General features: G+C 42.2%; 1 protein-coding gene across 2 annotated transcripts in view; it reads left to right on the forward strand.

The window, feature by feature from the left end:
• Nucleotides 1–1,430: 1,430 nt before the first annotated feature.
• The window catches only part of igf2bp2a (insulin-like growth factor 2 mRNA binding protein 2a), a 68,618-nt gene continuing 47,535 nt past the window's right edge, over nt 1,431–22,513 (forward strand). The window contains exons 1-3 of one of the 2 annotated variants that reach the window (XM_030427587.1): nt 1,431–1,569; nt 2,960–3,137; nt 4,633–4,693. In XM_030427587.1, the coding sequence (XP_030283447.1) occupies nt 2,963–3,137; nt 4,633–4,693 (236 nt within the window). In that variant the 5' untranslated portion in view covers nt 1,431–1,569; nt 2,960–2,962. Of the gene's footprint in view, nt 1,570–2,959; nt 3,138–3,416; nt 3,690–4,632; nt 4,694–22,513 lie in introns of those variants that run through there. The other variant, XM_030427588.1, reaches the window with a different exon arrangement.

Consider the following 22,513-nt stretch of genomic DNA (forward strand, 5'->3'; position numbering starts at 1 on the left):
GGTCACTCCTGCTGCTGGCACTCTCTCCACTACAGTAGGGTGGCAGTAATGTTCCAAGGCACAGGCGAGTCACATGTAGAAACACTCAAGTGCTGTAGGTGGAGAGGCTCCTCCCCTTGGTAGCTAGTGTAGGTACAAGACTTACACATCCATGCATGTGGCACTGCAGCCTGCCCGCGGGCCTTTCCCCCCTTTACATTGCAGCTACTGTTGTGTAATCCACCTAGCTTACCCAGTACTGACACACCAACATGCACACACCTGCATAAAAAAAAAAGAAAAAAAAAAGGAGCTATAGAATGTCTGCTCGGAGTGTGTGAGCTCAGACTGGCTGAGCGAGTGTGCGTAGAGGGCGTCTCCCTCATTGCACACGGATAGAAGTTAGGGTCAGGAATCCCCTCTTTTCTCCTTATCAGCTTCTCAAAATAAATATTTGCCCGGGCTTAATATTTTGCAGGTGGAAGGTTGAAATGCAAAGTGAAAGCGGAATCACCTTTATTGACATTGTGTAAAGTTAATGGGACACCAGCTGCAGGTCTGAGGCCTGAAAGGTGCAACGAGTATGGAGTTTTAGTTTCGAACATTCAAAGATGAATCAACTAAAATCAGATAAAGAGTTTTGAAGGCTTGGGGTGTACCAGAACATATAGGGATTATGTAATCAGGATAGAAAAAAAAGGTAAGTACGTCATTGTAGGGTTACAAAGAAAAGATATAATTAGATTACAGATCACTGAGTAAAAGAGAGATTTTTCTTATGGAATACACTTATTATTAACATTCAATATAAGTCATCTTATTGATGTTTACTTTCTCTTATCTTTATTCACATATTTTTGTTATTTAAGTAATGCAGAAGTTACTGACTACATTTTTAAAGAGGTAATTAGTAACTGTATCGGAATATATTTCAAACGTAATTCTCACAACCCTGTTTGTATATCATGTTGCAGAGATATCTATTGCAGTGAACGTGCTAACAAGCTAGCCTTGACTTGTCCTCCCAAAATACCACTTCGAGCTACCAGTACCGACCGTTAGCTGCACGGCTATCTGAGCTAACTAGCTTGTGGCAGTTACAGTTAGAGGCAGTCAGCGGTTACTCTGGTGATATTCTGTCCCTTTTAGACTTCATGCTAGCAACAGTCAAGTTTCTGCTGTGCTTTAAATTTTGTGTACTGTTCTGCTTTGTTAGCATCTTTAATACGTACACAACAGTAATCTTATGCTAGCTGATAGCTTTGGGTCACCCAAGCTGTCATTTTCTTGAACATGTAAATTAAGTCTCCAAACTATTGTTTGTGAAAATGTTGTTATTGATAAGATATGAAAGTATCAAACTTGCATTTAAGATGAATTCGATTATTTAAAAAAGAGTTACGTTAAAGACTAGCCTTAACTTGTCTCTTCTCAAAAAATGACCTTGAGCTCCCAGTCCTGGCATCTAGCTACACAGCTAACTAGCTAGCTTCAGCTACAGTTGGCACCAGTTAGTGGTTAATCTGGTGATATGAGTGGAATCATCGTGAGGTGGTGCTCGCAACAACAGTCACTTCCATCAGAGAACTGGTGATATGAGAAGTTATTACATTTGTTTGTTTCTGTTGTCATTTTAAGTTGTAACGTGTAACGTTAAACCCGTCTGTTCGGCCTTGTCTAACAATTCTGCAGCGCTTATGTCATGTTCACTGCTTTGTTAGCATCTTTAATACATGCTGAGCGGTGAAATCCTATGCTAACTGCTAGCTTTGGGTGACTTAAGCGGTCATTTTCTGTAACAGTGAGTTCATTAGTGAAAGTATTGATAAAAGAACATCAAACCTTCATTTTAGATTAATCAGATGAATGCACTTTGAAATAATATCATGGGAAAACACAGTTAAATTGCATGTGAGCTAATGTGTGATAGAGCGGTTCTCTACTTGTACCGTGAATTAAAGAGGTGGCCATTTTCTTTCATACTGCACCTTCAAACACATGAACGGCAAAATGTTTATTTCACAACACAAGGACAGAATGTGCAAGAATGGCTATTTCAAGGTTTCACTTTCTGTCTTGTTTTTTTTTCCAAACAATTGTACCCTTATAACCAAATACTACTAAATCCTGAATATTAACTGAAATGTTTGTACTACAGGATAATATTTGAGGGGGTTTTATCCCGGCTTGGTTCGGATCCCCCCCCCCCCCTCCTGCATTCACCGGCTCCATGAATCCATATTTCAGTGTCACTCATAAATAAATAAAAGGCAAACTGTGGGGATCAGTGACACTGTTTGGGTCGACAAGTACAGTGACAACGACTTGATTTTCCACACAGTAGCTCTTTTTCACTCCCCACCACCACCACCAGCACCACCACCCTCCCCACCCCCTCATGCAAGCCTGGAGGGACCCAAGGCACGGCCCTTATTATGATTTGATGAAATAACCCCCTCTGCCTCCTTTAAGCCCATCCCTTCGCTGAATGTACCCAGTGATCATCATGCCACTTCCATAGCCTGGTGCACTTTCCACGCTTGGGAGAAAAAAATAAAATAAATCAGGAGTTGAGCCCACATGCACCTCCAAACTGTTTTTTTTTTTTTTTTTTTTTTTTTCTTCTTGTGATTTTTAAGGGAGATTTTATTTAGAGGCGGTGCTTGTTGGCTCCGGAGTAGCGTCGTAACGACACTTTTTCTCCCCAGTCCCTGTTAAAAGAGTTAGACCAGGGCCAGAGTTGGTGCTGGGGGGTCGCTTTATATAGCTTAGTAATTTTCCTTGGGGGGTGTAATCGCTTGCGTTTCTTTTTTTTTTTTTTAATCCCATCTTTTCCTTTTCTGTTTTTCTATTTTATTTTTATTTCTAATTTTTTTCTTACTTTTTTCCTCCTTGAATATCGCCACTCTCTCAACGCACGCTCAAGACCTGAAAGCCCTTCTTCGGAGATTTTTTTTTTTCACCCCCTTCTTCTTTTCAGATCATGAACAAACTATATGTGGGGAATTTAAGTCCTTCGGTCACTGTCGAGGACTTGAAGCAGCTCTTTGGGGAGAGGAAGCTGCCAGTGGCCGACCAGGTCCTACTGAAATCCGGCTATGCTTTTGTGGACTTCCCCGATCAGAACTCGGCCATAAAGGCTATAGAGACTCTTTCTGGTAAGTGTGGATTATTATTCTGTTTTTGTGTGCGGATAAGTGATGCTGCTTGGTGACAGGAGGGGGGAAAAAATCCACAGTGCCGGGGGTCAAACTGCAAGATCAGGGTTTTTTTTTTTTTTTTTTAAAAAGAGAGAATAAAAAGCACAATAGCTCAGCGTGTTCCGAAATGTGACACACTGAAATCATTGCTTGGGTTTTTTTTTTTTTTTTTTTAATTCTATCTGCTTTTCGGGAGAAGTGTCTTGTGTGTGTTTTGTTTTTGTTTTGTTTTTTTGCGATCACATCCGTGTGTGTGCCATCAAGTAGTTTGGATGAAAAACGCTCGGGCGAAATGCACGCTCCGACAAAATCGGATAATTTATCGATCACAGGACACACTCAGGGCTTCAGTGCCCGCTCGCCCTAAAGAACAACACGAGCAAAACGCGATTTTACGCGCACTATAACCTGTATATTTTTGCGTGTGTGGAGGAGATTCCGATAGTGTGGGGCGCTTCTTTTACTTTGCAGATCACCCGCTGGAATGTATGGGATGGTCTGATGGTTCGGGTAGGCATAATTATTTTTCACTTATTTTTTATCTTGATTTTATTGAAGGGAGCAGAGCGACGCGAGCGCGGAAAACTTGTCAGATCCATGTTCCCCTGGTGTCTGGCTATGTTTTTACGAGGTGTCTTGGAGGTGGGTCACGGGGGTCCGGAGGAAAGAGCTAATAAACAGGTAGCTGAGGGGGGACGAGGTGAGACGCTAATTCCGTGCTGCGCCAGGCCACTCTATAATAGTAACGAAAACCCCGTGTTCGAGCCTCGCCGAAAGGAGCGCTGACTGAAACATTTTTTCAAAAAGCCCCACGGCTGGGTCTCAACACGGGAGAATTTAAGAAAACACCTACCTATGATAGAAAGAGTACAAGCCATTCTCCCTTTCAAACCATCTCTTCCTTTTGATGTTTCTTTACAGAGAGCAGGGAAGGAGAGAGAGAGAGAGAGAGAGAGAGAGAAAAAAAACACCCCTCATTGCACTGAGAGAGGGTTGTGGGAGTGGAAAGCATGGCTGCCCATTTCCCCCTTTTACTATAAAAGCTTATCATGCTTCATTTTTTTTTGGCGCCGATTGCCTCAATGTGTGACCCCCCCACTCCAGATTAAAATACAAATTAAAAAAATATGAGGGGAGAAGAAGAACAGTAATAATGCACGTTTTAATCTAAACGTAACACCGGGCTGTCCGCCGCCGTGCGCACAAACGCGTCCCGTGCTGTGGACTTTTTCTTCTTCTTCGTCTTCTTCTTCGTCGTCTTCTTCTTCTTCTTCTTCTCTCTTGTAGCCTGGCTCCGGCTTGTTTGAATGGGGGGGTTGGCTGGGCGCACCTACTTGGAGAAGTGATTCAAAGTGTGTCTCGTGAAGGCCTACCAGCTTGCATTGTTACTTTTTGTTTCTTTCTTTCCAATGGCACGCAGCTAATGTTACACTATCAACTTTCGTCCCTACAGGTAAAGTTGAATTACACGGAAAGGTGATAGAGGTAGACTACTCTGTTCCCAAAAAACTAAGGTAGGCCTACAATCTCTCCCTCACACACAAACACACACACACACACGTCTCTCTCTCTAACACACACACATCCACACACACTCATCCACATCCACACACACACACACACACACACACACATTGTGTCCTACGCCTATACTGTGCCCCATGACAGACTGTGTGACCTGTAGGCTTCCGCTGTGAAATATAGCAAGCACGTTTCCCCTTCTTTCTCTGGGCTTGTGCGTGTGATTTTTGTTGTTGTTGTTGTTGTTGAACCAGGCTGCTGTTGGGTTTGTCCCCCTCGCTGGTGGGACTGTATTTGCATGGCGATTAAAAACAAAAGAGAGAAAAGCGACAAAAGAAACAGTTTTTCAGTCCCAACACCACCCCGCACACACAACACACGGTGGCTGCTGCTGCTGCTGCTGCTGCTCATATCGCGTGATCTGCAGCTAGGGCCTATCCCACTGTGTAACATGGACACACACACACACACACACACCCCAAGTGCATACATGTTAACAACTGCGTAATTGTGCCTCACGTACAGGGCTGCGAGCAGACATGGCGGCATGCGCATGTATGAACTGCCCCCCCTGCCTATATGTAGGCGATATAAAGTTAGCTTTCATTATTGACTGTAACACTGCAATGCACGGCGCGTTGCATACCAATCAACTGCCCTCCTCCCCTGCTTACTATATATGTGTGTGTACGTGTGCGAGGAAAGTCATGAGTGTGTGAGTTGATCTGTAGGCCAAAACTCGAAACTCCACGATCACGAAACCACTGATATTTTGACATTTGTCTGAGTGTGTGTGTCAGTCGTCACCGTATACCCAAGAGCTTTTAATTGAATGGAAAACAACAATTATCAAAAAAGAAAAAGCTTATTTTTTTCTCCGCCGTGTGCGTAATGCGTAATACGCTGATTCGCCTGTGGAGAGTTACTATAGATCCACGCCTTCTCACTACAATGCCTTCAGCTGTAGGGAAAAGACTACCTTGCGTGACAAAAAGGTAAATATTCAAGCCCCTTGTGGAGGAACACGTGACCCATACTTTATGCGCTTCCAGCATACTCCTCCCCCCCCCCCCCCCCCCCCCCCCCCCCACCCTTCAGTGCAGCTACACTTCCCTGCATTACAGCCCCCCCCCTCGCCTCTTTCTTTCTCTTAACGCTGTGCCAACACTGTCAGAGAAAAAACAACATATATCCTGAAAATGTCTATAGATCGAGCTGCCGTGTCATTTCCGTGCTCCGCGACTCGATTTTTCGAGAAAGACTTATTCTGCGAGGCTGCAAGAAAAAGGGAAAAAAGCGCAACATGGTGTTCAAGCCTGCGCCACTCCCCACACTTCATGTGCACGTAGGCCATGGCAATGTTGGGAGAGCCTCATAATGGCTGCCATGATGGGGCCCAGCAGCCACACACTGCGCGGCTATAGGCGGAATCAGATGGAGCGAAGGGGGGAAAAAAAGAAAAAAAAAAGAAAGGAAAATTTCCATACATGTGCCTGCATGTGTCCAATCGGCTCGCGCGTGGAGGTGCAGGTCGTGTGTACGCGTCGACAGCAGCCACAATGTTCGCCATGTCAGTGAGGTCGACACAGGTGTTCATTTTGAAGCACGCGCAGAGTCAGTGGGCGAAATAAGCTCGCGTGGAGGTGTTTTTTATTCGGTTTTCAGAAAAACAAACAGTCCTCCTCGCAGTGGCGATTTAATCTATTGTGAAGCGTTTGTTGGTGAAAACATTTGCATTCATTTAAAAATTTTAATCTCAAAATGCGTATTTCCTTGTACTGAGGAGCACGAACGTATTAGTGGTAATTTATTTACGTCTACTTGATGCGAAAATGTTCAACCACCTTAATGTATAATTTTAATCTATTCGATTTTGATTGAAATTATGATTTATATTTAGTGACACACGTGCAGAGCATAATTTTATTAATTCTAAACATCGTATTTAGATCAAAGTGATAATAATCACAGGTGTTGTGTATTTAATTAATATTCATATATGTGCAGGGTTGGTGTGAGTGGAACATGTCTGAGAAGTGAACTAATCACCAGCTCTTGTCATGTAGGAAGTTGTGTGGCCTGCTGGCTTCACTGAGTTTTGTGAGGCTGCTGTAGTTTCAGCTGTGTGTTCTGTTTGTTGATGTGTTTTTGGTTGTGTGTTGTTGTGTAAGGTCTCCAGTGTGGGAAGAGGCACAGCAGGATGGACAATTAAATTATGTCTATTTTTATGGACGAAAAATAGGTTTGTTTATTATATTGTCTTGTCAGAACAATTTGTTTGCTAATGAGTTTGTTCTGGGCCTTTTTTTTATGATTATTATGATTCAACCAGAAAAGATAGAAGTAATGGATTGTTGTAGTTTTGAAGTCCTGTTTATTATTTAAATCTTCTTTCGCTTGTGTTCATTTTCTATTTTGATATTTTAAAGTTGGTTAAAAAGCTACAACTTTAATATTTTTAGCAGAAGTAAACTTGCATTTTGATTTTATTTGCTGAGCTTATTTGATTTTTAGAAGCTTGTGGAAACTACAGAATAATTTGCGGCACCGTATTTGTCCCATTTCTGTTAGGTTTTTACAAATTATGAGGCTTGTTTTCACTAAAATGATTGATTATATTAGTGTTATAATAATGTAGGTTACCCGATATGAATTCATCCTCCATTTCAGTCCTGACATGACTGTCATTCAAAATTAATCAACCATGTTTTCTTTTAGTGACTAAATCAATTTTCAGTTTTGTGTTATTTAATTATTATCACCACCTGAGCTTGTTATCTACTTGTGGGTTTAGAATATAATCTGTTAAATCATTTGATGATGAACTCATCAACACTTGAACAAAGCAAACAAACACAACTAAATGAAACATTAGAGAAAATAAATAGATTTATGTAGAATGATTATAAATGATTCATAAGGGCTAATTTATAACTAAATTTGATTAAAAGAATGGATTTTAGTTTGATGAGATAATTAAGTTATCGAATATCTTTCTTTCATATTTTTTAACAGCGTCTTATTTTGACACCACAATATTTCCCTCCTCCTTGTTAAGCCTCTTTGTCGAGCAGAGCCTGTGGCTGATTCTCTGAAACTCACGAGGAAACAGAGTGTGACTCGGTGTTAATTGATATTGGGCGCTACATAAATGATATGCAGTGTTGTTTGACTGTCAAATAGGTGGTGAAGGTGTGGACAGAGCGACTATCGTGATCTCTTCATACACATTTTAAAAGCTGTCTTCCTGGAAAAAAAAATAAATAAATGTGTACATGTTTGTTTGCTTTCCTCCATCTAATTATCTCTCTCCGCCGCTGACCTAACCCTGAGTGAAAATGTGCAGGTGATGAATGTGTGATTGAGCGCTCACCCTCCATTAGGCTGTTTCACTATAAACAACTGTTTTGTGCGCTTCATGTGAATCTGAGTTTGCAGTTTGGTAAATGGTTTTTTGAGACCCCCTTTTCCTCATGAAAGGACACAAACCCAAGACATGGGTGTAAACATCTGCATTGCACCACAGTGGTGCACATGCAGATGTGTGTGTTGGGCTGTCGGTGCACACTGAGTCACAACAGTGAAACACTATAGCCATCAGTTGATCCACTCCGAATCCATTAATACTCCCCAGTTGATCCTGGGTGGAGAGGGAAGCTCTCCAATTCAGGCTCTGGTTTTGTCTGGAGTGCCCCCCTGCTAAAGCCACATCCGCTGCACCCTCCTCTTGACTCCTCGTGTCTCTCCTCACCTGTCCGTGAGGAGGGATCGCTCGATGTGATGTGTCGTGGAGTGACTGGAGGAGACCCTCTAGTTTGCTCATTTTCTGTCTTAAAGAGCATTTTCTTGGTGGTCCTACGGTTGGTCTGTCTCAGGCTTTTTACCCATGAAGGGGGAAGAAGAGTTTCATCTCGTAGAACAATTCGGGTATGACTGTAAAAAGGCCGAATGACAGATCTTCATCAGCACCTCTAGAAACAATGACTATTTACGTCAGGCTTTTATTTTGAGTTCCAACGCTGCTAAATCTGTACAGCAACTATTAACTTTTTCATGATGTGCAGTTGTGTATTTTCCTCAGACTCACTAGTGCAACAGAGTCTATCACTTAAGGGAGCAGCAAGATTAAATGTGAGGGCATTGTTAATTCATCGTGTGTCCAACAGAGCTGTAACGTTGCTGTTAAAGCTCCACGAGAGTTGGGATCTCCAGCGCTTGCATGTAGCATCACAGCAGCAGCAACCGTAGAAATTCTCCACTCGGTATAAGCTGCTGTTCACATTCCTCTCCAACCTGTTGCATTACTAATGTGTTGCTGCAGCGTTACGCTCATTACAACCAGGAGTGATCAGCTCGGTGTCTCTCGTGAGCTGCAGTGAGGACGTGTGGAAAGGTGGGGCCGGGATGAGGAGGATTGCATTTCCTTGGTAAATGCTACATCACTGAAATGTACTGTAGATGAGAGAAGTTAAACAGGAGATGGTTTCAGCTGAAGGAAGAGGACCGGAGCGGCGACTCCTGATGTGTTTGGTTCAATAGGAGATGAATGGGGCGCTTCTTCTACCTGTGTTATTATTTATGACCTCAGCATTACACATTACCTCTCACGTATTCCTGCTATTGAATCTTGAGAGTAATGGAGAGACAGGCCGCAGCAGACGTAAAATAAGCCCTCATTGATAGGAGATGAGTGGCACAGAGCCTCCTTGAACTGAGCCACTGATGCCATTTTTCTTCTTCCTCTTCTTTTGCTTGTTGAAGGCAGCTTCTGTTCGTAGGAGATCAAAGTTATATTTCTGCGCACTCTTAAAATTGAATTTCAGAGAAATAAAAAGTCCTTAACAGATTTTAATTTATATCTTTCTAGAACGGCACCTCCGTCAAGGCCCAGCAGTCATGTTTTGAACTCACTCATCTAAACACGCCTGATTTTAAAAAAATTAAAATCTATGCATTATTCTGAAAAAAATGAAAGGAAATGTGAGAAAAGGCACTCAAATTGTTAGAAATAATAAGAAATAAGAACACATTCCTGGATCTGGTTCATTGGATCTATACTGAGACCCATCCTCCATCCAGAGGTAGCAAACCTACACAAACTTTACTCTAGTAGAGGTACAGGTACTTGTGTAAAAAAGACTTGTGTAAAAATAATAAAGTACAAGCTCCGAAATGTATTTAAAGTATAAAAGTAAAAAGTATTCCCCTGAAAGACATTTCTACCGGCCATTTCTGTGCAAAGCTAACTGAAGCTCATGTCATATTAATATAATTCAAAGACTGTTAAACTTAAAGGTAGAATCAGTTGATTTGTCTGAAAAAGGTGATTGTTGAGTTTCATTCTCAGGATGTCAAATAACATTTTGGGTTGGTAAAGCATCCCGAGCAGCAACAGAGAAAACAAGAAAATCTAGGCAGACGGCTGCCGGGCCTCTGCAGATACGAGACACTAACATGTCTTTTCTCCCCAATCCAGTCTGCCTCTCTTTCTTAGGCACTGGTAGGTTGAAACCAATCTTGTGAAGTTGGTAAAAATAATCCATTATGCCCCTGAGACGTATTAAAACTACAGCAACGAGCCTGTTTTGAAAATGTAAGGAGAAGAGAGTACAGAGAAGTAAAAAAAATGTTGAGATCAGAAGCCTGAAAATTCTAGTTAAGTACAGTAACGTAGTATTTTATACTTTGATTCTTCTCCACATCTGCCTTCATCTAAGTTTTGTGGAAGTCGGTTCAGTAGTTTTTGTGTAAACCCTGCTGACAAACCAACAAACACACAACTGGACAAGGGTGAAAACATAACCTCCGTGGCAGGGTAATAAATTCAGTGTGGACAGGGTGCGGGAATTCTACCTTTTCTTTTGCATGATTTAATTTTCCGTCTACCAGGAGTGCATCAGACAGGTCTTAGTTTGTTATTTGCCGCCATCACAGTCCTCTCCAGGATAGACCGACGCTGTTTTGAGCAGATGTTCGAGGATGCTGTTTTTGCTAAGCAGGGTTTGATGAATTGCTGGAATCTTAAATGTGCTGCGTGTGAATATTTAATGAATTATACAGCACGATTATGAGTTGTTGCAGTTTGTACCCGAGTTCTTTTTTAGGGGGAAGTAGTTTGAAGATGTAACAGCTGCTTCATCTCTCCTTCCTGTTCTGTGTCCTGCTGTTGCTCGGCCTGTCTCTTCATGTGTGTGTGTGCAGCGTGTTTGGAGTTGCGCAGCGTATATGCACATGTATGTATGTAAGGACGACGGCAGATGAACAGAAAGGGCTGTGGTTGAATCCCAGCTGAATGCTACGTGCCAGATGTAAACTTAAGTGTTTGTCACCCGTCAGTGTGCCAGCGCTCCCAGCGGGCACCCAAGGGTGTGGTCTCCATGGAAGGTCCGGCAGCTGAGGCGCACAGCAGGTGGCATTTCTCCCTGTCCTTGTCCCATTTCAACACCATATAACCCTGCCGCCCCTGCTGGAACTTTAAAGCTCTGATGGGTCTTGAACAGGTGAAATGAATACGGCGAAAACTCCAAACGGCCAATCAGAGCGTGCTGGGAGGGCTGTAATGCTTACAGGCAGCCAATCCTTCACAAGTGGGTTGAGTGGTAGGGATCGAAGCTCACGAAGAGGCTCTGTGACTAAGCCTCGAGCTGGGAATGCTGTTGGCCTGAAGAGTCAGCCAGGTCAAATGGTCGTGTTAATCTGTTGCATTGGACCTTCACCCCCTCGCACATTTTTCAGTCTCTTACCTTTTAATGTTGCTGGCAGAGGTGCATTGGCACAGGGGTGGCGTGGGCCCTGTACCTGGGTCAGAAGGTGATAGGGAGGTTGCCTATTAGTATAAAAGATGGATTACTGAAAGGGTCTACCGTGTATGGGCCCAGGTCGGTCAACTAGAACCTCTGTGTGACATGACTGTCAATATTTCTTGTTTGAAAGTCAATCAAATGATGGCAAAGAAGAACAACGTACATAAACAACCGCAAATTGACAAAAAAAAAAGGTCACTAAGATACAAAAAGCAACAAGGAAATGCAAAAGACCACAAGGAGCTAAATTGACTACCACAAAGAGACAAAAACAGCCGTATTTAGCTTTTATTTAGTGAGTCCCATTGAGATCACAGATCACAAGGGACACAGGCCAGCAGCATGGCAGCAAAAACACAATACCTTGCTCAGATAAAACATCTGCACACAGATAACATCGACCCAGTGGATTTTACCATAACTTTAAAATTGTTCATTGGTAGAATAATCTGAAGTCTGCACGTTGCTCCAAGCAGTGGGTACCAGAAACCTAGAAATTTGCTTTTCCCCATTTCAGTTCCAAATTTGGGACCAGCAAATCACATCAAGTTTTCACCCGCGTCAGTTTGTTGGTTGGTTTTTCAGCAACAAATTTCCACAAAACTAAGATGGATCTGTGGCCGTCACTGAGCTGCTGACCACATAGAGACAAAAAACAGGGAGAGATAACAAGAGAGCAAAACAACCATAAAGAGATTCAAAGTGACCACAAAGAGATGATAGATAAAAAGAATGACCGTAAAAAGACAAAGAGATGAAAAAACCCACAAGGAGATAAATAAACAACCACAAAGAGACAAACACACACACACAGTATACAAAGAGATGAAAAAAAGACAGAGACAACAGACGACTACAAAGAGACGCAAAGTGACGACAAAGAGACAAAAGCGACAGCAAAGAGACGCAAAATGACCTCAAGGAGACAAAAAAATACACAGAGATGCAGAATAACCATAAAGGGAAGACAGAATACACAAAGATGAAACTAATTGACCAGTGACAAAAAAAGACCACCGAGACAAATAAAAGAGACGGAAAATTACCACATAGAGACAAATAATGATTACGATGAGATGAAAAGAGATTACAAAGAGAAAAAACAAACCACAGAGACAACACTTACAAAAACAAAACAGAAACCAAAAACAACCACAAACAGAAAGAATCGATCAAATGACCTGTGTCTGTGTCAAGGGACACTTCTTTCCATGATCTGTCCATGGTTATGACTGTTGGGCGTTTCATATAGTACTACTAACTGACATTGTTTCATATTAGGGTATTGACTAAGCAGTGTTACCAAATATAATGTACACTTTGTCATGGCCAAGAAGCAGGGTGTCAGATGTGCAGACACAGTGTTCTCATGGCGGGACCCTACTTGTTTGTAACAAAAACTGGTTTTCAGTTCCTGTTTAACGTCAGTAACCCTGTCCAAAGTGAGCAGGGTCTCTACACCCTCTAATGTATATTTTAAAAAATGCAACAGAGAAAGAGCTGCAACTGTAGGAGGCCCACGTCATGTGTGACATGAAGGGTCAGGGGACGTGGAGGAGACTGACTGACAACTGCTCAGTGCAGCGTGGACAGCTGTGTGGAGCTGGAGCTAACCAGCCATGAGCAGCTACTGTCAGACTCTGTGGAAAGACAGTGAGTCTGGTGGAGAAGGAGCACATTTATGTCTCTTTGCGAGCGTCACTGTGGATACCTGTGTTGTCTCTGCAGACAGATTGCATGGATTGTTTTGTCTACATTTCTCTCATGTAGTGGGAATGTCTTCTGACATTTACAGCATCTTGATGTGGGAGCAAGACTCTGCCACTGGTGCTCGACAATACGTGTGTGTGTGTGTGTGTGTGTGTGTGTGTGTGTGTGTGTGTGTGTGTGTGTGTGTGTCCGTGTCCGTGTGTGTTTACAGGTTGTGCTGTATTCACTTCTTACTGTTCCAGGTTAGGTTCTCCAGGTTGCCATGGGAACCAGTTTTGAGTGTTTTGCTTAGTTATAGAAGGAGAGCTTCGAAACGACGGAGGCTTTCAGAAAAATGAAACGAAAGTCCTCCAGTGTGCAGAAACGCCGCGCGAGCTGCACAAAAACAAGAAAAGTTAACAGCATGCGATTCACCCTACAAGTCTTCATTATAATATCTTCTGACATCACTGTCAGGATCCTGTGATTATTGCTTGAATATGTTACGAACTGCTGTCAGTTTGGGGACCCTGTAATTTCCACCCATTTCCCAGGAGAGCGGAGGCTGCCTACTGGTTATAGCTGCGAGCGCTAGTCCGCAGTCCAGCCGTGTGCTGGTGGCTCACGCTATGGGGCGGTGCAGTGGTCAGAGTGCTGATTTTATATGACAGTGTATACATAGTCTAGTAAGGTGCCTCAATAAAAATGCCAGTGTAAAGCTATCACTTTATTGAAACCCTCAAGTGCTCATTTTCTTTCCACAAGAGCGGCAGGAGAATCTGCAGAGTGGGCTGTCCATCTCTGTCACAGCCACAGCCCTTTTGTGACCTTTCCTTATTCATAAACCCACTCAGAGCTGCCATTTCCATCCTTTTCCATATGTAAGCAACCAGCAACGGAAGCAGGGAAACCCCCCCCCCCCCCTTCATCTCCCGACACAGAACAAGTCATCTACAGTGAGGTCGGCTCACAGCTGAGCCTCGGACACAACCTGCAGCACAGTCTGATCATTGTGTTTCCTCTGTCTCACACTGTCTCTGACGGAAGAGGAAGTCGTGGAGAGGACTTCCGAGTCAGACACGTGCATGCCACACACATGATTATAACCGGTGTGTGCGTGTGTGTGGGCAGAAATGAGCACTGCTGATAGAGGGCAGCATTTCTTCCCCCTGAAGCTGGCTGTGTGTGTGTATGTGTGTGTGTGTGTGAGGCTGCTGCTGTCCTGAAGATTAACCCCCTCGCTCAGCAGACAAGTTAGTGACGGAGAGCAAGCATTTTCTCACAACTGCTAATGTCAACCTATCACCTGATTTTATTTCCTCATAGAATTTGTATGCTGCCTCCTGACCACTAGTCTCATGTTGACATAAAACTTACTAACACCTAGAACAGGTTTTGGGGCGCCTGACTCTCCTGTATTTATTTAGCTTTTCCTACCCTATTCTAATATCCAGCATGAAGTGACAAACATCGTTATGATCAAGAGAAACCAAATTTTCGTTCTGGCTCATTTTAAGTCCTGGTTTTAAATTTGTTTTGCACGAGAATGGATGAAATTTCCAGAATTTCTTTTACTGTGAATTCAGAAGTTTAGGTTTTTTTTTTTGTTATTATTAAAAAGTTTAATTGTTTTGTAATTCCATATGATGTTTTGTCTACATCTGACCTTACTTAAGCAAGATACATCCATTTATCCATTTATTAAGATATCCTCTGCATTTTTCTGAGAGGAGCTGGTTTGATCCTAGAGGTCATTTACTGACCATGTAGACGCGTCCAAAAAAAGTTGAGAAACTTGAAAGGTTATCAAAACCTCACAGAGGACAAAAGTGGACCTTTTTCGTATAAATATTTCACCCACTGAACATGAACAACCAAAGTAGAAGCCATTAAGGTAGAAACTGCGTGGGTTCCCTTTATGAATCAATGCTGCAGAACGTGATGACGTAATCATAAAGCCTACGGAGCCCCTGACTGCCAACACAAGACATGTGCGATATGAAAAGCTGGGAAATTCCACTTTACACAAGTTTATTTTACAGCGGTTCAAAAGTTATTGAACATTTTAACACAGTAGCTATTTTTAGCCGCTGGGGGCTGTGTAGGTATTTGAGAGTTTAAGGAAAATCCCAACGTCGAGCGGGAGGAATTTCTAGACTAATAGATAGCGGCTTCAATGTAAAAGACAAGTTTAAATCATCTAAAACAGGAGTCTCAAAGCTCAGTTTACTGTTCTGTCTCAGACATGTTCTGTCTTTGCCTCATACGGCTCTGTAGAATAAAGTGGATTGAGATGAGATGGCATGCAGTCACGTTAAACCCCATCCTGTGTTAAAACCGCCCACCTGGTCAACTTTTAGCTTCAGAGAGACTCATTTTGATGCGGTGTCACATGCACTGTGGTAACTCAGAGGTCCGTTGGTCAAAGTGTGTATGTGAGTGTGTCGTAGGGCTGCACAATTGTTTCTGTAACATCGCAGGACATGTGGGATATCAAGTAAGGCAATTGAATTAAATCAGTTAAGTAACGTTAAGACTTCCTTGTTGCTTGATCTAAAATGAAAACTTGAGTGGTTCTTCTTTTTAATCACTAACCTACAAGAGAAGTCTGTCTAATGGTACGTGATTTAGTCGGACTCAAGAGTTCTTGAGAGTTTGTAGCTTGTGAGCGACATGCACAGCAGCTCATCATTCTTGATTAATTTATCAAACAAATAGTACACAGTAGCAGTAGCAGGTTGTTTTATAAAATACACGCTCCAAGAAAATCACACCAATCATTTCACAATTATGGATTCTTTCAACAGCCTAAATTAATTATCACACAAAAAATAGGACTGAGACAAAACATCTGCATATGAAGAAATGAAAAATATATATATTTGGAGCTTGTATGTAATAAAGAAAAATATATAAAAACACGTGGTACAACCAACAGCTTGTTATCTTAGGTTAGCATAAAGTTAATCCAGAAATATGATTTCTATTCCTTTTTTAAACCTTTGGATACAGACTTGCTCCTTCCTCATGTTTGTAGTCTTTATGCTCAGCTGAAACCACCGGCTGCTGACCCCCGCTCATATTTAACTCAGAAACATGAACGCAGTATTGATCTCCTCAGTTAACTTTTGAACTACTCCTTTTAGTGATTTTGGTTCCTGTTGTCGAGTGGAAAAGAAAAAAACTGTGCTCTCGTCATTGCTTAAATTCTTCGAGCCGTGGCAGCGGTTGCAGGCTGTCCTCCACTTTCATCGGAAGTTTAGTATTTGTGATATGAAGCCTGTTGTTTTACGCAGCTGTGCTTGATCCCGACTATGATTTGCTGAGCTCAGAGATGAGTCGGGTAATGTGGGCCAGGCAGGTGCTGGAGAGAGTCGGACGGCTCCATCTGCCTCGCTGCCAAGTGACCCAGCACATGCCAATACAGCCAGTCAGTCGCAGTGTGAGCGACAGACAGAGCATGTACGTGTGAGAGTGAAAGGACGAAGAAAGAAAGAAAGAAAGAAAGAAAGAAAGAAAGAAAGAAAGAAAGAAAGAAAGGGGAGAGTTGCAGGAGACCCTCTGGGAGTCCCTTTTGATTTTATCGGAATGAACGTCAGGTTGTGGGGAGAGCCGCTGCAGAGAGCTGCGCACATAGACAGGACCCGTGAGCGAATGTGAAAAAAATAATGTAAATGTCTTGCTGACCCTTGTCTAATATTTTCCCAGAGGAGGAGAACATTTTATCTGGAAATGTTCAATCTGAGCATGTCTTACTAAACAGTCAGGGTTCCCCCCGCGGGTGCAGTAGCTTCTGCGGTAGCACGGCTCGACTGTACATGAGGAGCTCACGTGCACACAAAACGACATAACACACGTGCAAGATGCTAGAATACCATCCAGTTGATTGATTCACTGACTGATTGATTGATTGATTGATTGATTGACGGTACATACGTGTCGTGGATGTTTACAAGTCCTGGTCTTCCTCCAAAGCAGCACCCCTCCAAACAACGTGATGACACCGATTGATGAATTGCCCCGTCCATGTCAGGTTAAACGAAGCACGGGCTGACACAGATCCAATTAAAACTGATGCATGCCCCCATAGCAGTGAGAAAAACCTTAAAGGTGCATTATGTAGTTTTGGCAGGGGAATTTAAATCAGAGGAGAAAGATCTTCAAGGATCTGTCCTTTAAAGGAAAACACAAGTTCACACTGTTGGGGTTGATGTTTGCAGGACCCTTTTTAGTAGCCACCTCGCTAGCTTCAAACAGTATTCTGGGGAGATTATTACACTCTGAGGACCCCTCGTTTATTAATTTATGTAAATATTAAACTACATAGTGCCACTTTAAAGACCCCCCATCTTCAGCTTACCAGGATGGTAAATATTTGACGCTGAAGCAGCCATGCATGAGTCTTTGTTGGATGGTTTGCAAAAGTTGACGGGGGTCTTTTTGCCTTGTTAACACCAAAACAACTTATTTTCCCCCTTCATTCTGTGCACGTTCATGCAACGCTCGCTCTCATTAGAGGTGAACTCCTGTCGCCCGACAGCCACACACTCTTTCCTCCTCCCGCCTCGATCGCGTGCATTGTCTCTCCTCTGCTGCTCACAATGCCACTGCTCCCCTGGCACGGCGCAGCAGCGCAGCACGTTAGCATGAGCGGGTGTAAATAGCGTACGACTCCATGTTATGTACTGTAAGCTGAATGCGAGCCGCCCTATCAGATAGTGTAACAGAGACAGGCAGTTTATTCTTAGTAGAGTTGTGGTTACCGCAAGTGGAATTCTTCGACAACAGTAGACGTCTGTGTGTCCGTGTTCTTGCGTGTGTGTGTGTTTGTACAGCGCCTCTGTGTTCCTGCCATTCCCCAAGCGGGAGGCAACAGTTCATTTCAGAGATGGTTGCTAAGATGGTTTTGTTTTAAGTGGTGTGAGGAGTGACTCCAGGCGGCCCGGTTTCCGGTCGCCCGACGTTGCGGGAGGATAAATTAGAGAGATATAGGATGACAGGCTTCAAAGGACCAGTTTGATGTCATAGAGAGAGTGGTGGAGATGTGGAGCCGCCAAATACACTGGAAGAAAAGTCTAATTTAACAGGACGGGGGTGTTTGTTCTCCCATTTGTCAAGTATAACCGTCGCACCCTTTGATGGCCGGCTTGGGTGTGCTTGCGGATCATTTGGAGTTTTGCTGCTTCCTCCCTGTCACCGCACATCATCAAAGCTGGCCGATCCCTCATGATTCACGCAACCCAGGTCCACACACACACACACAGATGGGCTCTGATGTGATCAAACGTCAGCGTAAATAACAGAAATGCCACTGGACCAAACCCAGCTCTCATTTGCTTTTCAATGACGCTGATCATTTGGAGTGAACCGCTGCACACTTTACCCTTTTTCCCTGGATGTGGTCTGATTATGAGGAATCATTCTTGATGCTGTTCTGTGAATTGCTCACTCAGTGCTTCTCCCAGCAGATGTTGAGGCTGTGTTGAAGGTGCACTACGTAGTTTTGGGGGAAGTAGAGAAAGATAATCATTGACTGATTTTTTTGTTTTATCCCTAAACAAACTAAATCAACAAACTCTCTTTGACTCGACTGTTTAAACTGTATAAACAAACTGTCTGTAAAAGACATGCAGTTTCATAATGTCGTACTTTATTTATGTGTGGCGGACCCTGCCACCTCTCTAGCTTCAATCAGTGTTCTGGGGACCTTATTTTCCTCTGAGAACAGCTTGTTTATTCAGTTACAGAAAAGTTAATATTTCTGAGTTTGTGTTATTACCTCATTAATATTTTAAATATGAATTTATTCTCCAAAACTACGTAGTGCCCTTTTAAAGACAGAGCAGCCAGGTTTTTCAGGTCACTCTCTAATAGGCCGTTTAACTTAGACAGGGTGTTTGTTAAAGAGGGGCAACCAGCCTCGTGTGTTTCCTGCCGGGAACGATGAAAGCAGCCGGCCTGTAAACGCTTGCAGATTTGTTTTGGTGGGTTCTTTTATTTTTTTTTTTTGCGGAGGAGAGTCGTAAGCCCCGGGCACGGCTGGAAATAGTTGTTAAATTAGTGGACTGCACCCTGAAACATCCCGTCCAGCAAATCAGAGGTCGTCGTCTCGTTGTTATCGATCTTTTGATTTTGAGCCTCAGGAGGTCCCCAGCAGTGGGCACATGAGAGATCGAGCACTTATTGTTAGTTAGACCTATTATTAGTAATCAAGGAGACGGAAGACCTTTTGAAAAGATATACATTTGCTGTAAAAATAAAAATCTTTGACAGCCAGTGATCGAATGTAACTGATTATATTTTGAGGTACTTTTACTTTACTCACGTGTTTAATTAGTAACATGTCATTCTGCAAAGTAATCAGTAATTTAAGCCAGGAATACATGTAGTTGAGTAAAAGAAGTATGAAAAATAGTTCATTTAGTATGTTTACTCAAGTATATTTAGGTACATGTGCTTTACTTGAGAATTTCCATGTTCTGCTACTTGATGCTTCCACTCTGTTACATTTTGGAGGTAAATATGGCCCTTTTTACTCCACAACATGTATTTGATCAGCAATTGGATAAAAAAAAAAAAGCCAGATTAGTGGTTGAAATGTAAATATATTTGTAGTTTACTTTTACTTGTACTCTGAAATTGAAGTGCATTTAATATCAGATTTTTCAGGATTTTTACTCGAGTGCTATTCATATGGCTGACTTTCAGTTCCACCAAAGTTATATCTTTGCACAGTCTCTTTAATTTTATTCAAGTATAGCTTTTGAATACTTTATATGTTTAGACTGCATAAGTATATACCATGATATAATTTATACAACACTGAGAACTTACTTTGTTTATGTAAGTATTGTTTGGTAATTATACTGTAACATTTTGAGGAATTTGTACTTTTAATATGCATAGACAGGTTCTGCTACTTTATACCTCCACTACACTCCCATTACTTTTTATTCACTACATTTATTTGATAAATTTAGTTATCGAATAAAGTTATTTTGCTGATTGATGGCTTTTTTCTCGTAATGCATACAGGGCTGCAACTAATTATAATTTTTTTATCATTGATTAATGTGCAGATTATTTTCGAGATTAGTAATCTTCAATAATCTGATATAAAATTGTCTCTTGACTTTTGTCCAACTACCAGTCCAAAAACCAAAGACTGTTCATTTACTGTCATAAATGAAAAATGAGAGTAGCAAATTCTTACATTTAAGAAGCTGTAACCTGCAAATGTTTGACATTTTAAACGTGAATGATGAGTGATTATCATAATAGTTGGAAATGTATTTGCTTTCGATTGACTAATCGATTAATCGGCTAATCATTGCAGCTCTACACATGTAACCAATCAGCTAGCATTGTGGGTTGGACATTGAGAGGGACAACAGAGTGGTGACTATGAACAGAGAGGCTGCTGCATCAATTTACTTTATCTACAATCAGACAAAAAAAATCCCCCCACAGATTCCATTAATTGGAAAAATGCTGAATAGGTGATCAGTTGGTTGATTCGAACGTTCAAAGAGAGTAGTTTTTATTTTCTGTTTGTTCCTGAGGGTTTGGTGCTGACAAGGATTTGAGATTTGCTTTTTATTTTCGAACCTCACGCCTGTGTTTGTGTGCTGTTGCATTCACAGACTGTAGGATTCTGTCAGAAAATCAAACCTGGAAGACGAACAATAATCAAACTTAAACCTCTTCGGAGGCTGCAGCTTTAGCGAGTTGAAGAATTGCTCCGGCTTGGCAGACGCTTGGGCTCCACTCACTGCCTTATAGTCACATACATAAGAGGTACCGACAACAAACCTTTTCCCCTCAGGCTTTTCTTTTTTTTCACAATCACCAATAATTCTCTCTCGCCTTCTCTGTCTTGCTTTAAATGCTGCCCACACAGCCCCGCGTTTCCACCCGCTTCCCCTCTGCTGCGGAGCTCAGGCTTCCTAACTTGAGATATCGATGTCAGCTCAGGATATTTACTCAGGTATTTATCGCATATTGATCAGGGCTGACACCCCTGTGAGCGTCTCCGATAATTGAATTAGTCGACATGTTACATTCCCACATTGCGTGCCGGCCTCCTCCAAACCCTGTTCTCATTTTAAACAAAAAACACAAACACACAGCTCTGAATCCAAACCATCACTTCCCCTCAAGCCCCCTGCCTCATTTCAGAGAGTAGGTCAGGATTTGGAGCCATTTTAGCTGCAGGATTAAAGTCGGACAGGGATAATGCCACTTCAGCCACTTGTGAGTCACGTGACACGAGATGATCTAAGGTTTTGGGAGGAGCTGTATTTAATTCATGTATTGGAGGCCCCTTATCCGTTTGACTCCACCTGTTGTGGAGTCGGACGCCCATAAATGTTTAAAACACTGCTCTTTTACAGACGAAAAAAGAAAACAGTCACGGGGATGAGCTCCCATTGTTCATTTTTACACCCCTCTGCACACAGCGACTATAACACAGTCTCATGGTCCCATTGATGTGAACGTAACCTTAAATCTGTATATGATGTTCCCCTGGCCCACACAAGTGCGTCCTATATACAGCGTTGTTAATCTCTGGGTTGTTTATTGGGACGACTAAACTATATTTACTTTAATGTACTTAACTCACTTGTGTCAGATTGCTGTTAGTCTGCAGTTTGTTTTATCTCTATCTCATCATTTTTCCTTGGATTAGGTATTTCTGATGTTTAAGCCTCCAAGTCGGAATCAAAATGACATACTGATAAATAAATAATGTGGATAACAGTTGATCTGTGCTTTTATTCTGAAATGATTCACTTTAAAAAACTCTTATTCCAGTCCTCAGTGACTTTGTGCCACGTTTTTTTTGATTGTGACCAAAGCTGTAAAATATCTGTGGTTTAATATTTCAGTCGACCTTCGGTCTACTCCTATGCACCTGTCGACCCTAAGGTGTGCAAAAGCTCTGTGGTTTAATCTTTAAAACTTTATCAAACAGTTCTGCTCCATCTACGTCCATGGCAGTATCTGCAATAACCAAAGGCGTCAGTTTGTGTTGAAAAGTGTCTAAACAACAAATATAATCAGGATAAATAAGTCGTTTTTTAAATGGTCCTCAACATACGTGATTTTAGGCAATGTAACAACGGAAGGTCAAAGTAGATTTTCACCACTGTTTTGCATACACGATTGCATAAAGCGCATTAGTAGATAATTGTTTGTAAATGAAGCCCATGACAATAACTCCTCCGGATGTTGACTGAAGCAGAGCCTGAGCTGATATTGTTTCTTTTTGCTCACTTCTGGCCAGAAGGCTTATGATAGTGAAGGTTCTCTTCACTTGCA

This window comes from Sparus aurata, chromosome 9 (genome assembly GCF_900880675.1).
Source record: "Sparus aurata chromosome 9, fSpaAur1.1, whole genome shotgun sequence".
Taxonomy (NCBI): Eukaryota; Metazoa; Chordata; class Actinopteri; order Spariformes; family Sparidae; genus Sparus; species Sparus aurata.